General features: G+C 46.1%; 5 protein-coding genes across 5 annotated transcripts; all 5 read left to right on the top strand.

The window, feature by feature from the left end:
- Window positions 1-1,374: 1,374 nt before the first annotated feature.
- N7533_006557 (cytochrome P450) lies at window positions 1,375-3,051 on the top strand (the record flags this gene model as incomplete). The annotated part of the gene is made up of 6 exons (XM_057103207.1): window positions 1,375-1,456; window positions 1,532-1,714; window positions 1,790-1,914; window positions 1,969-2,184; window positions 2,246-2,370; window positions 2,442-3,051. 6 exons carry the CDS (start codon window positions 1,375-1,377, stop codon window positions 3,049-3,051), a joined length of 1,341 nt encoding a protein of 446 aa, XP_056958164.1.
- Window positions 3,052-4,304: 1,253 nt separating this feature from the next.
- On the top strand, window positions 4,305-5,579 carry N7533_006556 (uncharacterized protein; the record flags this gene model as incomplete). The annotated part of the gene is made up of 5 exons (XM_057103206.1): window positions 4,305-4,350; window positions 4,406-4,529; window positions 4,717-4,844; window positions 4,897-5,229; window positions 5,314-5,579. 5 exons carry the CDS (start codon window positions 4,305-4,307, stop codon window positions 5,577-5,579), a joined length of 897 nt encoding a protein of 298 aa, XP_056958163.1.
- A 2,775-nt stretch (window positions 5,580-8,354) lies between these two features.
- On the top strand, window positions 8,355-10,044 carry N7533_006555 (cytochrome P450; the record flags this gene model as incomplete). Its single annotated transcript, XM_057103205.1, has 8 exons — window positions 8,355-8,417; window positions 8,483-8,669; window positions 8,726-8,906; window positions 8,968-9,070; window positions 9,130-9,249; window positions 9,311-9,488; window positions 9,581-9,824; window positions 9,882-10,044. 8 exons carry the CDS (start codon window positions 8,355-8,357, stop codon window positions 10,042-10,044), a joined length of 1,239 nt encoding a protein of 412 aa, XP_056958162.1.
- Window positions 10,045-11,262: 1,218 nt separating this feature from the next.
- N7533_006554 (NmrA/HSCARG family protein) lies at window positions 11,263-12,581 on the top strand (the record flags this gene model as incomplete). Its single annotated transcript, XM_057103204.1, has 5 exons — window positions 11,263-11,311; window positions 11,405-11,616; window positions 11,692-11,842; window positions 11,922-12,254; window positions 12,316-12,581. The coding sequence occupies 5 exons, from the start codon at window positions 11,263-11,265 to the stop codon at window positions 12,579-12,581; spliced, it is 1,011 nt and encodes a 336-aa protein (XP_056958161.1).
- A 789-nt stretch (window positions 12,582-13,370) lies between these two features.
- Window positions 13,371-15,350, top strand: N7533_006553 (FAD-binding oxidoreductase; the record flags this gene model as incomplete). The annotated part of the gene is made up of 3 exons (XM_057103203.1): window positions 13,371-13,644; window positions 13,716-14,248; window positions 14,271-15,350. The coding sequence occupies 3 exons, from the start codon at window positions 13,371-13,373 to the stop codon at window positions 15,348-15,350; spliced, it is 1,887 nt and encodes a 628-aa protein (XP_056958160.1).
- Between the last annotated feature and the right edge of the window lie 503 nt (window positions 15,351-15,853).

Raw genomic sequence — 15,853 nt, 5'->3', positions numbered from 1 at the left:
AATATAATTGTAATAGAACCCATAAAGGGTGCTGATAGAAGCGAGTCTCGGGCCTGGCACGGAAGCGAGTGGATGAAGGTATAGACGGCTGAATGCCTTCCACGATTGTGAAGCCAGATACACGGTGATCAGGGCATAGAGAATCTCGTTCCAGTGGGTAAGTAACAAATATGTCCACTTCGTTCCCTCCTGTAGTGGCATGGTAGTAGATCCGTCAGCCATGATAGGTTTCACAGCCACTTAAGTCACCTTCACAGTGATCAAGAAAAAATTCGAAAATTGGACCGATATCTAACATACGATTATTCAAGAGTTGAGGACATCGACCATATGCATTCCGCATGAATTAGAGAGGCGAAGGAACAAAATCAAGTTACTAGTACTAGTTTGCTGCCTTTGCACTCATGAGTTCTACCTGTAAGGGGTGTGCAGATTCATTCCTGCAACCCAATCTGCTACGGTACGGTCCGCGTCTTCAGTGGAAATTTTTTGCATACCCGGGCTGTAATATTACGCCACATGCATTGTTTATGATTGCTTTTTACAAAAGGACATCGCAGCTCTGCAGTTGCAGATCTTACAGTGCAGGTGCTCCTTGCATCAGTCTTGTACGTGCCGGGTGCGCTGAAGTGGATCGAATAGCATGTGCCCCTTGCCTTCACGAACCAGCCCTCACACCGTATATTTCACGTCATCAGGTACCAATTTTGGAGCACCCATCGAGCCCCGCGAGAGGTTCTACTCATTGGATATAACCCAGAGAAAAGTGGGGGTCCAGGATGCTGATAGCCGGAATCGGCAAAAATTGGTACCTAGCAGTCCTAGGTAGCCAAAAGAGAACAGATCAGACCCAGCGTATCCGATCTACGTCTGAGTATACTCAATCCCATCATTGAATGGTTCACTACATTTTAGTGCAAGGCCTTTGTCGCAGTCCAAGGCTTCATTTGGATAGTCAATTCCAGCCAAATATCACGACCGCAGCGCTTCTGCTGCCTTGGTGAGAATATTCATACTGATCGTATTTCAATTATAATGATGGTGGCCACAATGGTATTATTATCGCCTACTCTCCTTGATATCACCGCAGGCATTTTCTTCCATCTTCTTGTGCTTCGACATGGGGAATGGGACTTCGCCCTGCCGGTATCAGTTGTCAAACTGATTGCTGTTTGGGTACCGCTTTTGGCACTTGGAGCACTAATGCCTCATACTCGAATCGATATTTTTTGGGCCAGTTTATCAGCAATAAACTTGCACGCGTTGAGAGTCACCGCAGGTCTCTGTATGAGCATTCTGGTATACCGATGGCAATTCCATCCTTTGCGGCGATTTCCAGGCCCTCCTAAAGCACGCCTGTCGAACGCATACATTATGTGGAGATCTGCCAAGAGCACCAACGCTTTTGAGATGGTTGCAGACTATCACCAACAGTATGGCGATTTCGTTCGAGTGGGTAAGTAGTACGGTCTTTCCCGATCGTCTCCTCTTAGCGGGCGAAAATATGGTCTAATGCAAGTCCCCTGGTCAGGTCCTGCTGAACTTTCGGTCAACCATCCGGATGCTATCAGTGCAATCCACTCGTCCAAGTCTTCATGTATCAAGAGTCCTTGGTATGATATATTGCAGCCGCATCGGTCCGTTTTTGGGACACGAGATCGAGCAGAACATCAACATCGCCGACGTGTATGGGATCATGCATTTAGGCCTTCTGGTAAGTGGCGCGATACAAACTTGGGACCACTTTTACCACTTTATTCTCTAACTCTACCATGTGGGTCCTGTTTAGCTCTTAAAGAATACGAACCCTCTCTGCGAGCTTGCGTGAATCAGCTCGCCGACAAAGTTAGCAATCGTGCAGCCTCGGGTACTCCCGTGAATATGACTCTGTGGTTTGGGTGCCTCATGTTTGATGTAAGAGGCTCCGCCTGGATGGAGAGGTGCTGCTAATCACGGATATATGAGCAGATCATCGGTGAACTTGCGTTTGCAGAATCATTTGGCACCCTTGCCAATGAAAAGCCACATTACATGATGCAATATTTACACGACTCGAACTTGTCAACTGGAATTATGATTCGTGCGACGTGGCTCATCATGTTTTTCCGGAGTATACCGATTCTCAATAGAGGACTGCAACAGTTCCTGGATTTCTCTGAGACAGCAATGGAGAAAAGGTTGAAGGTAGCTACCACAGTGTTTCTGAAATGTGGTGGTTGCGAAACTAATCATACGGCTCATCTAGAGAAAGGATGACCCGCGAGACATTTTCGCTTGGCTTTGGAACGAGTTTTCTACCAAATCACCTCAAACATTGGAGGCAAGGCGGAATCTGATCGCTGATGCCTCGTTATCGGTCTTTGCCGGAAGGTACAGTAAAATTTCACAACTGGATTCGATGATTTGTTATGAGAGGGGATCTAATGATTTGGTATTAACAGCGACACGGTGGCCATCACTATGACTGGGATCTTGTATTATCTGATGGCTTACCCCGACTATCAAAAGAAACTGCAGGACGAGTTTGATGAGGCCGAAGACAGCAACAATGGCTCAGAAATCCAAGATCTAACGAAGCTACCGCTTCTGAACGGTATAATCAATGAATCACTACGACTTCATTACGCCGGGCCCTCAGGGTTTCCCCGAATCACACCACCTGAGGGGATACAGGTAGGAGACACGTTCATCCCCGGCAATGTTCACATCAAGGTCCCATTCTACGCCGTCTTCCGGGATGAGCGGAATTTCAAATTCCCCAATGAGTTCATTCCAGAGCGTTGGTCAAGTTGTCGCGACCTGATTCACCATCCAGAGGTTTTTGCTCCTTTTTTGATGGGACCATATAATTGTGTTGGCAAGAATGCTGCTCTGATGCAGATCAGGTATACAATATACTCTATCTTCAGGCAATTTGAAGCACAGCCATCGAACAAGAACCAGCTACAGGAATACTGGAAGCAACGAGCTGACGGTTTCAGTATGGGACTTGGCCCTCTTTGGACCATCTTCAAGGAACGGCCTGGACGAGGGACGTCGACAATTCAATGATAGAGGACGGAAATTTGTTGCTAGGATATCTACTCCATAACTTTGTCGCCGAAAAGGATCGATATCCGCTGGTTCACGCACTTGATACATTGCCACCGTTCCTAGCATATCAAGCTATATTTGTATGTATGTATCTTTTTTTTTTTTTGGAAGTTCACGTACGTCCAGGGCTGCCCCTAAATAATCAAAGATAGGGTGCAGTTATTGCTAAGCCACTTAATGCATATCATCCATATAATTCCATTCGCCTCATAAAGTAGCATATTGTTTCAAATGCTGCCTCAGAAATGCCAATGGGTACTTGGCTCACTCATTACAACAACCCGTAAAGGGGCAGAAATTGCCTCAATAGCATATCTCGCTCGGAAATATCTATGTTGGCTTGTCTTATCAGAGCCTTTATCTGGAGTTACACAGTCGTGGATCAAATACCATATATCAGAAATAGTGGAATGAATGGCTTCCGTGTAAAGATTATCTTAAATGTTCCTTAGAATTTCACGGATACTTGCACTATTTTATTTGCTTTACATAATTTTCAATTTAGACAAAAGCCGTCATAAAATCCCAAAACCCAGCGATATATCAATTCAGAATGACTATTGATCCGTTGCAGATCTTGAGTTAGCCTCTGGATCTGTCACAAATTAGTGCCATTGGCCCATATTTACTACACCGACACTTGCCTTTTACTAGCTCCAGAGCCTCTTCAGATCGAGCTCAGGTATAACTTGTTAAATGCATGAGACGACGTCGTATTCCCGGGTCGTGAGAGCGGTATTGGGAAGTCGGGACACAGCCCCACAATTCCTAATGGGCATGGGACTCATGCAGGTAGCAGCATCTAGCATGCAAGGGAGAACCTGTCATGTTGCACAGCAGTGTGCATGCGTAAGTCCAGTTCAAACTTTCTTCCTTTACTCGTATGATTTAGAATTGAGCTATCAGATAGCGCTTGCAGTAGTACTTACAGAAGAATCGTGGTGCTATGCAGTCATGGTGCAGGGGCATGTTTTGCGCGTCAGATGGCATAATAACATGCAAAATCAGTCAGAACATTGGAACACGTAGCCAATTCGATCCCTGTGTATGCATACTCGTTTGTGGTGTGAGTAGGTAAAGAAGATTATCCAGTCTCCGGCACAAGATACTATATATAAAAGTGCCGATGCATTCAACCTGGACCCAAATGTAGAAGTCAGAGTTAATTCGATATCGAACATCACCCCTAAGCGTATCCTCAGCTGGTAAAAATGACTATTCAAGCGAAGAAAATTGTGACGGTATTCGGAGGGACTGGTAAGAAGCCTTCGATACTTGAGATAAACTCCCAGTGACGAGCTGACCAATACAGGAAACCAGGGCAGTAGTGTTGCACGTTCCCTGCTGGCACACAAAGATAAGATCTTTCACGTTCGTGTAGTCACGAGAGACCCTCGATCCGACAAAGCGAAAGCTATTGCGTCGCTTGGGGCGGAGTTAGTCCAGGCAGATGGACTCAACACAGGTGAAATGACCAATGCCTTTGCTGGTAGTTGGGGGGGCATTCATAAACACCAATTCTGATGATGAGGTAGGGTTCTGATCAAAATTCCCATTTTTGGTGACAAGGAGGTTTACTCAAATTGTGTGTGAACAGGCTTTGAAGTCATTGGATGGTCCTAGTGACTATGACCTTGGCGTGTCGGTAATCGATTCTGCGGAGAAAGCAGGCGTTCAGCATGTTGTCTTTAGCTCTGGACCATCCATCACGAACGCTACGAAAGGCAGAATACATATCGAAGGGTTCGAGAGTAGGTAAATTCTATCACCGCCATTGTTACAGTTGCTTATTAACAATTGAAGCCAAATACCAGGCTGAGCAATATGGGCGTAAGAAAAAGTTTACGAGCTTCACTCCCATTCTATGCGCCTCTTTTATGGAGTGTTTCCTCGAAGATTCATTCGTGGAAGCCTTCGGTGGGTTTCCTTGGAATCCCAACCCAGAAACAGGAGAAGTGGAATTCCGCACCCCGGACTACGGAGGGAAAGGTGATATGCCCTGGGTCAGCTGCGAGGACGATCTTGGCGACATTGTGCATGGTATACTTTTGAACCCGTCCAAATACGATCAGGTATTGGTTCAGGCAACCAGCCAACAGATTACAATGTCTGATGTAGCATCTTCATATACACAAGGTACGCCACTCCCCCTCCTCTCTTTTTCCAGTTCCGTCCTCTGGCAGTGGGGTCTTTCATATGACTAAAGGTTGTTACTTGTAGCCACTGGCATTCCTGCCCAGTACGAGGAATTGCCATCCTGGTCCAGTATTAAGCTCAATGGTACAAGGTGCCGAGTCGAAACTCGCCAAATGTTCTGGTACATGAAGCATTGTGGTGGCCGGTGGTTTGCAGAACACGAAAGTGATATGTCTACTGCGGTCGCATTGAAAGAATCAGCAATGTCGGCTCGGGGCCAGAAGGGAGGTCTTGTTACATTTAAGGCCTGGTTTAAAAAGGCGCAAGTCCTGAAAGCCCAAAATGTGTGATTCTCCCGAGACCTAAGCGGCAATCCGTACCCTTGTCTCAATGTCTGGTAGCTGGCATGTAGAAATTGAGTTATCAAAATCTCACTGCTTTACTTCATCTAAGGTCAATAAATTTTTAGCGGCTGTCACATTTTCTCGCTTTGGACGTTTCAATTGGGACGAACACTACGGAGCGCTCAGCTCAGTGAGTTTGCATCATAGCTTAAGACTTCAAGCAATGGAAGCAGTAGCTTTCAGGAACAGCCAAAAGTAACAACTCTCTCTTAATTTCCCTCTTTATGTATGTTCGGCCATTCATCAGGATGTAGATGAGCTCTGTTTTGAGTGAATAAGAGACCGTATTTGGCAGGCGAGTGATCCAGCTAGAACTGCACCTCAAATACGAGATTAAATACAAATCTTAACAATCAACGCTTTCTATGATCCAATATCGAGACAAGTATCTTATTATATTATACACTTTCTGGCCAGGAAAAATATGCCTGTCTAGTTCAGAACATAATAGTCGTTTGGTAAGGCCTTTATACAGTCAAGATCACAATGACCAGCCCAGATCACGATATTATTGGTTATTATGAAGAATCCCCTTCAGATTAACCTTTGTTTCTTAATCTGTATAAATATTGTAATTGTAGAATACAGAAATAGTATTCCAAACTCTCAAGGGGCTTTATTATTCGAAGCTTTTTGGGAGCCATCTCTATAGGAGCTTAATTCTCCTATTTCTATATTACCGTCTTTAATTTCTGAGATTTCTGAAACTTCTGAATCAGACTCAGTAACTCAATCTGAATTAACTTAGTCTGAATCTGACTCCGAACTAGAAGAAATCATATCAGAAGAGGATTTATCTTTAGTTCTTGATCAAATTTATCAGTTAAATTTCTACAGTTTAACTAACCAGATATACTCTTATATCAACATAGAAAGTTATAATTCGATATTTTGTAACTCTTGGATACTTAATAATCTTCATTGGAAAGGTTTTACGGATGAATCCCAAATTTATTTGGAGTACATTTTAATGTAAGATAATATTCTAGCTTATTAGGTAAAGAATATTCTTGAGATTTCTTGTGAAATAGATATTTTGTAGCTTAAGTAATCTCTCTATCTGTTAGACCTTAATCCGATTGAAAATATCCGAGTCTGGAATTGGATAAGAAATTGGATTTAGGGGAACTATTCTGAGATTATTATATTGTATAATGAGCTGTAGGTAGTGGTTGAGTGTGTGTGGGATGCTATACCTGAGGAGTATCTAATTGCTTTGCTGGATTTAATGTCTCGTTGAATGTAAGTAGTTATTGATACTAAGGGTGGTCCTACAAAGTATTAATTTTGTATTTATATCGTTATATTTCGGGTATTCTTTTTGGTTTACGGCTTTCTTTTGTTAGTTCTTTAGTTATATATATTGCTATTAATATATTGGGTTTTGTATTAAATTCGATGTCTTGATATGTTGAAATCTTTAAAACATAGAGGGTGGGGTATTCGTTGTATAATACGGTAAAAATACTAATAATACGTTAGCGTCACCATCATGCACGCCAATGTAACACAATCACCCTGGCCAGAGAGTCTATATAGTAGCTACATAATTTATTGTACGGCTGAATTATGCACATCAAATGTGATTTACGATATTATTATAAAACACGACGTATTTTTTGTACGAACATATAACTCGATACTAGTGTCTCACCTGTTCAAAATAACCTAAGGCTCCTAAAGTAGTGTTAAACCCGTACTTATACCATATAAACAGAGCCAAATAATGTTAGGCCCTAAAAGTAGGAGTTGAAAATTACAATTCAACTCATTCAATAAGGTGACGTGTTAGGTAGAACCATTCGCTTTGCCGGTATATCATATCATTGTTATTCATCTAATTTTGGCATCATCTTGATCCGGTTAAATTGTGAGTCATTATTTTCGTTTTGCAGGTCTTGAAAAGGATCCTCGCCTCGTTTCGTCCCATAAACGGTAAGATACCTGAACAACACTATACAATTAATGTTCGAAAAGATGAAGCGATGTGTACCTGCAATTCCGACTGCACCTGACCCTTGCTCAGCCTGCAAGGAGAAGCAGCCATATATGCTGAGTAACATTCCTTTCGGTTCATGACTTCATCTTGATTTCCATCGGGCCCACATTTTGGACACCGAATTGGAACAATCCTCTTTCGAAGGAAGGGGTTTTCAGAAAAGCGGTCAGCGAGTAATGATAGAGGTAACAATGACTAATTACATGCAATAATATAAAGATATCAACGAATTCACAGCGTTCCACCACTGATTTGAAGCATAGAAGCATATTGTAACGATATTTCTTCGAATGCCGAATTCAGTATGGAGAACACAGGTCTTATAAATATCCTCTATCATCATTTGGGAAGATTCCCAGAGATTAAGGCATTCGGAGGCTTTCTTGCTGTCTGGCTGTTTGTTCGCTGGGTTCGCTACTATCGCTCATGGGTATGGATTTGAAGCCGCTCGGTCGATACCAAAACCATGAACTAACGATGGTCTAATAGATTGATCTACCCACCGTTGGCCCTAAGGGAATTCTGGCGTCTAGATGGTCCGGGCTAAAGTGGCCGGCGAACAGTGACCAATTGCTTCAAGAAGGATACGGCAAGGTCGGTTGTTTGATCGAGATATATATGCCATTTCAATGGACAATACTGACAATGAATCCAAGCACGGCGATTATGCGTTCCAAATACGGACACGGAACAGGTGGGAGGTCTGTATATGCAACGATCAAATGGTTCGCGAATATCAGGTCCTCGGCCCTGAGTACGCATCCCTGGACGCCGTCAGTGAAGATGTGAGTCCTGCCTGTTTCCGGAAATTATGGTCCAAGATGGGCATCCTGACAAACCACGTCCACAGCTATTCCAGACCATGTACACGTGCCCGGGTGTTGCAGACTCTCTCAACCACGTCCCGGTGTCAGCTCTCTCAAAGGCCGTGGTTTGGTCAAGAAACCGAACATCAGGAAAGAACTCCACATACTTTCAGGAGCTCGTCAAGGAGCAAGAGTTTGGCATGATCGCCGAACTCAACATCCCTCCGGGCGGTAAATGTCGTCCCTGGCCCGCGAATATACGTTATGGTCAGCTAACATCGACTCAGTGTGGTGTGATTTCGACTGCCTTCCGGTTGCACTGGCATTGATGCTGCGCATGATTGGACGAGTGTTGGTGGGACACCCGCTCTGCCGTGACCCCGATGCCATCTCGTTGTTCATGAGGTATGGCTCGGCCGTCCCAGTGAGTGGAAATCAGATCTCGTGGCTGCCGCGCATATTGAGACCGTATGTACCCTCGTCTCGCCTGTTATTTGAGTCGCATCGATTCAACTAACTCGTCGCATAGCTTGTTGGGACCGCATTTTGCCGCCTCTCGCATGCAGGCTGAATTGAGCGGTCTCATCGTCGAAGACATGAAGCACGGTGCCGATGCCAAAGAAGACCAAATGGTTCGTGATTGAAAATCACCCTTGTTACCCTGCGATAATGAAGCTGAAATTGTTTGCAGACACTCGCCCAGTGGGTGTGGGAGTGGACAAAGCGAGAAACACCCGGCGAGTACACCCCATTCGATGTGGCTGGGTTGCTGGTATCCTCCATCTTTGGCGCCGTTCACACCGCCGGCTCGGTATGAATATGTCACTATATCCATGGATTTATTGAGTTCAATGATACTGATAGCAATTCAGGTACTTACAAAGTGCTTCTACGAGCTCACTCAACGGCCCGAGTTGATCGAAGATCTTCGCAACGAAGTTGAGCAAGCCATCCGCGACCATGAAGGGGTCTGCAGGGAATCTATCGAAGCCATGACGAAACTGGACAGTTTCATTAAAGAAACCATGCGCCTGCAGCCCGTGGGCCCAGGTAAGCCTCACTGCGACTTGTTCCCTTGTCGAAAATCCTGAATCATCTGCCTCATTGTGTTCCATGGGTTAAATTCTGACAAACTCCCGCAGCCACAGTGCATCGTATCATTAAGAAAGACTTCACCTTTACTAACGGCCTAAAGCTACCCAAGGGAACATTAGTTTTTGCCCCAAATACGCAGCTTCATATGGATGAACGGTACTACGATAACCCGGAAGAATTTGATGCCTTCCGATTCCACAAGCTCGGGAAGCAGTCAGACAAACCAAGCAACTACAAAATAGCTGGCTCGACCCCTAGAACACGCCAGTTTGGTGACGGGAAGCACGCCTGGTGAGTTTACCAGTCTGTGTCCCCATCGTGGCCTAGTGCATTACTGACGCTTCCTAGCCCGGGCAAGCAACTCGCTGCGGATCTGCTGCGTCTCATCTTGGCCCACTTCTTGTTGAAATTCGACATCAGGAAGTGTGATGAAGACAGTAGCTACCCTTCTTTAGAGCAACGACGCATGTCTATCAAGCAGCGTACACCTTCACCCTCAGTCGTTGTATAATCTATTTCAACGTCGACCGATCAGCGCGACACTTGTACGATCCTTATTACTGAATTCTGTAAACTGGTCTAGGTCACTCTGCTCAGCCCAGCTAGCAGCATTGCAAAGGCATCTAGCTTTGAGGGACTTCATTTTCGGTTGTATGAGACATTGATCTAGAGATACATTTAGCACTGAGCTGTCGGATATACAGTAAATGCGATAATATACATCTCAATATCTGAGCAATAGCGCTGGAGTGATCTACGCGGACTTTCTCTTATAGCTGGATGTTTAAAACATATCATCTATTAATTTTTGAGAGATTCAGTATATTTCACGACATGGAGATCAGGCGATATCTTTCAAAAGTTCAAATACTCTAGTTTCGGTACTATATTGCTGCATAACAGTGCAAACTTTCGATTGATTTCATAATAATACTGCTGAGAACTGCCGATTCTAATTTTGTTGCATTATCATAGCTTGGTATCTAATTGAACACGTATAATTTATCAAAAACTTAGAAGCTTGCTAAGTGTGTGGAAGTTAACATGTTATGGTAAAATATATCGCTTTTAACGGTGGTGATTGGATTGCGTAGCTCCTATTTCAGCTATACCGTGTGATTTTTAAAAAGATTTTCCCGCCAAATGATTTAATATGTACATCGCATTTGCTGATGGCGCTAACGATGAGTATTGCATACACTGCATGTACGTGAACGTGTAGGTTCAGAGTCCTTGCTGTCCCATAGCGAGGTAGTCACTTGGCTGAAAATACAAGGCGCATACCGGGCTAGTAGATCCGTATCGATTGTTCTTCAGATCCTAGTTCACACCGACGATAGATATTAGATCAAATTCGACATGTCATATTATGCATGTTTTTTGGCGATAAAATGTGCCTCCATGCTGTGAAACTGGACTCTGCATGAACAGTGTGGAGAAAATGTCAACTCCAGGTCCCTTGCGGGACCATCCCGTACCTAAGCGGTAATTCCAGAGCTTCCTATCAGAATTCTTTTCCAGGCCCAGAAAAACTGGAGTATTCCCCCTACTAGTAGAAAATGGGTGATCGGGTCAAGACACGATGTACTCCGTACGTATGCTTACGTACCGGTCAGGCTTTCACAAGGCTCCGTTCGTCAGACTGATCAACGGTTGGTAACACATCCTGGTCCTGAAAAACCATTCATCACACGAATTATCCATTCTCATCCACTTCCTCCACAGAACCATGACAGTTTCTACAGAGCGCAAGACTATCTCTGTGGTTGGAGCTACCGGTGAGCCAGCCATATTCCATATATTGATGGCTCTTCGAGGGCGTAGTGAAATATTGCTGGGGCTGTTCCTGACATGATCTCACGATGGCATAGGTCAACAGGGAGGCTCGGTTGCCCGTTCTCTTCTCAAAAACTCAGAGTTCCATGTGCGATGCCTCACCCGAGATAAGTCATCTAGCAAGGCAAGCGAGCTTCGGGCACTGGGTGCAGACGTGGTGCAAACTGATGGCTTTGACGAAAACTCCATTCTCAATGCCATCGCTGGTAGCTGGGGTATCTTTATTAACAATACCTATTCAAACACGGTACTTTAGTTCCACTCCTATGGTCTTTTCTTCTCTTAGACCCGGGTAGGAGCTGCCCCGACTGACTACCACCAGGACGCTGTGAGAAATGGCCGGTATGATCTGGACCTTGGGAACCGCATTCTGAGGAGCGCGGCTGTCGCTGCTATCCCACACGTTGTGTTCAGCTCTCAGCCATCCGCAGAGGCTCTCACTAATGGCAAAATCCGCACCCCAATTTTGGACAGTATGCACCTTCCCCAAGGGCTCCCGATGAATGAACGAAGAGTGTTAGTTTCTTAGAAATGCTGACCCTTCCGCGACAGTCAAGGCATGGGGCGAGGCCTGGGGCCGAGAAAATCCAGCTTTCGTCACTTTTACCCCGATCATGTCCTCGTGGTATATGGAGGACTTTCTCATGCCATCTTTCTACCAGGGATTTGGCGGGTTCCCGTTTAACAAAGATTCCGAGGGACAACTTACGTTACGGAGTCCGCTGATCGGGGGTGGTGAGAGCGTACCTTGGATCTGTATTGAGGAAGATTTCGGTGACTTGGTCCATGGTATCTTCTTGAACCCACTTCGTTGGAACCGGCGCACCGTCCAAGCTGTCGGTGATATCCAGTCCTTTGCGGATGTGGTGGACACCTTTGCCCGAGGTATTCCAAACCCGCGTACCCTATTCCTGTCGTTGGTGGGTTGTTAACGTTTTATCTCTAGTCAGAAACCAGCCGGCACGGTTTATTGGATATAATGACCCGTCAACATTCCCAGCCTTTGACAAGCCCGAGTTGAAGGAGTCCAAAGATGTGTTCCAGTTTTATCAAATGAGGGCCGGTGAAATATTTGGGTTTGGTATCACCGAATCTCAGACTGCAGCTGAACTGAAGAAAACGGCCCAGCGGGCTAAACAAGGGGCTGGAGGCCGAGAATCCCTTATGACATGTGCGGAATGGTTTGCAGACGTCTTTCCACAGCACACGTAGCAGTTTAGCAGCCCCCGGGCAGACTGAATTACTACTACTCTATGCTTGGCCAACGCAAGCTCATGGCGTAAAGCCACGGAAACATCCTCTGTACTCTCTTGCAAAATTATCTAAAAAAGAAACTAAAACATGGCCATATGAAAGAAGTTGGGTTGCATACTGTGAAGCGCTGGTACAGTACGGCCCGATCCGCAGTAGCCGGTCCCATTGTAATAGTCTGCTTTAAGACAAACTATTTTTTTTTTTTTTTTTTTTTTGCAAATTTACATTTACTATACTTCCGGCCTTCAAAAATCTGATAGATCAATGATCCTGGCTTTGCTAATTTTGTAGCAACTTTTCGGCTTTTTGATAGAAGGGACCCATAGTGTGGACTACTCCATGTTATCGGCGCAATCACAGACTGGGGAATGGAACCAGTATGCTGCATGAACAGATTGCCCCTTCATATGCACATTCAGTCACGCCATGCGGTGGTACTTCCCCCTTGCAGGTCCACCTAATCGTCATGAATCCTATCATGGGCGAGATCGTTGGGAGTGCGAGGCTGGTGATGCTTTTTCGAGATTTCGTAGTTTTCGAATTCCACTCCTATCGTGCGCCATTCATGGTAGTCTAAAGAAACTCTCTCTCTCTCTATCTATCACTCCTGTTCTTCTTCTGTTTCTTCATCGTCAACTCTGGTCTCCCCCTCCCCTCCGTTCTACTTCCACTTTCCACCCAACGCCGCTTGACTTCCAAGACCCGACTGCGGGTCAACTTCAGCCTCTCGCCGTGAATCATCTCATGATGGCGTTCCGGCTCGCTGGAATTTTTCTGATCCTTGCCCTCGGCTTAGGACATTACTTCTCCAACGACCAGGAGTCCCGATGCCGGTGTGGTCCAAATGATGATTGCTGGCCCTCGCCGGCGGCGTGGAGTCACTTCAATGAGACCATCAATGGCTATCTGGTAGAATTACGCCCAGCTGGAGCTGTGTGCTACGAAAAGGATTATTCCAAAAGCTCCTGTGATGAGCTCGTTCAAAACTATCGCAACACCACATGGCGCGTTAACAATCCCGGTAAACTGGCCATGCCCTGGAGGAGTCTCCAAAGTTACTCTCGCTGAAGCTAATTGTTTACTTTATGGCAGCCGTGCTGCAGATAGACACCTGGGAACAATCACGACCACAGAAGCAGAGTTGCCACGCCCAAGACATACCGGAACGCGGTCAATGCCACCAGGGTCGCGTGGCACACTACTCGGCCCATGTCCGGTCTGTGTCGGCGGTGCAGCAGGTGATCCAATTTGCTGCCTCCCATCGCCTGCGACTGGCCATTCGCAACACCGGTCACGATCTGGCAGGACGTTCATCAGCCCCCAACTCACTGCAGCTTCATACCGCTGGTCTTAAGGGTATTGATCATCTGGAATCGTTCACTCCTCAGGCTCCAGTCGGTAAATCAGTGCCTTCAGACGGCCCCGCAGTGACAGTAGGGGCGGGGGTGCTCACAGGGGAGCTCTACTCGGCGGCCGCTGAGGCGGGATATACCGTGGTAGGAGGAAGCTGCAGTACAGTTGGAATTGCGGGTGGTTGGATGCAAGGTGGTGGCTATGGAATTTTGACCCCGTCGCGAGGCCTGGGGGTCGACAATGTGTTGGAAATTGGGGTTGTAACGGCGCAGGTAAGCGGCCAGCTGGTCTTAGAAGGCCCTGTATATGACTGATCTAAATTTTCACTCTAGGGGGGTCTATGTCACTGCGAACCAGTACCAGAATCAGGACCTCTTTTGGGCTGTTCGCGGAGGCGGCGGGGGCACGTTTGGGGTCATCGTCCACGTCACATTCCGTACCTATCCCGATGTTCCCGCCACCGTATCGAAACTGAATGTGATCAGTCCCCATGGGCAAAACGCTGCCTTCTGGGAAGCTGTCACCGATTTATTCCATGCAATCCCTGTCCTGGTAGATCGCGGTGACGCTGTACAAGCTTTTGCGATCCCGGTTATGCCTGGCAACGCGGCACTTCTCACCATTGAGTCCTATCTCATTAACAAAACACAAGTGGACGTTCCCGATGTTCTCCATGAACTACGAAAAAGTATCGAAGCGCGTGGGTTATCAGTGGAGTCGTCCGAGGAGTCCTTTGACCGATTGTCCGCGTATCTTGCGATTCCCAAAGGTCTGGACCAGGCCGGCATGGGGATGATGACCGCGTCACGACTAGTTTCACGAGAGCTAATGACGTCGGCTCAGGGGCCTTCGCGGATTAGCCAAACTCTCGCCCAGCTCAGTTACAAGCCTGGAAATGTGGTAAGTCTGGAGGGAATGGTCGGTGGGCCCGCCGTACGACGCAAAGACACAGCGGATCGCGCTATCCATCCATCCTGGCAAAATGCTATAATGTCCCTAACCCTGGGCCACAGCCTGCCCTCAGCTCCTGATTGGATTGCCTACGACCATGTCCAGCGAGAACTGGCGATGGTGCAGCTGCCGGCGCTTCAGGCCCTTGAACAGGGGAGGATGGGAGGATACCTTGGCATACCGTTCCCGTACGAAAACCACCCTTCCCAGGTGTTCTGGGGATCCCATTACCATCGCCTTGTGGCTCTCAAAGGGTTTTGGGACCCTGATGACCTATTTCTAACTCGAGTTGGGGTGGGTTCAGAGCGGTGGGATGAAGATGGCATGTGTCGAGTTGATCGGGGGTGGGCTTCTCTGTGGCCGTATTATAGCTTTGTAGATCATGTCAAATCATGGACAACGCAGATAGCATCTACTTACTAACTGGACTGGATTGTTGTATGAAGGCGGTGGGCTTCTCTTGTCTCTGTGTAATAGGTTGTCCTTCAATTCAGCGATCTTATGCGATGCTTGCAATTTACCAACTTAGACTTTCCAAAAGTGGTTTTACCAATCAATCTGCTCAGTGTAGAATTTAGATCTTCAAGATTGAAAAATATCTTCCCTCTGACTTTCAGGAATATCGTGTTCAAATTTTCAATTGAACACTTGATTTGCTACATGGACCAGTTTGGTCGATGATACCAAGGGAATTATTGACTATGAACCTAGCTCTATACACGGCCCGATCAAACCACCAAGCTTGTGGAACAGAGAAATGAACAAGCAGTACCAAGAATTATTAGCGCACTAGATAACCTGTGGAAGTCAAAAGGATCATCAAATCAGAGGTAAATCTTCTTTCCTGACAACGAGCTATCTGGCTATAGAGAACTGTGGTAATAAACACTCAGATATACGCCTGTCTTCTCCGAGTATGCTAATGA

The sequence above is a fragment of the Penicillium manginii genome (genome assembly GCF_028828005.1).
Source record: "Penicillium manginii strain IBT 31320 chromosome Unknown utg000005l:1.0-5665137.0:1.0-5668048.0, whole genome shotgun sequence".
NCBI classification, from domain to species: Eukaryota; Fungi; Ascomycota; class Eurotiomycetes; order Eurotiales; family Aspergillaceae; genus Penicillium; species Penicillium manginii.
Note: the sequence above shows the minus strand (reverse complement) of the source record. Positions and strands in the feature narration are given on the sequence as shown.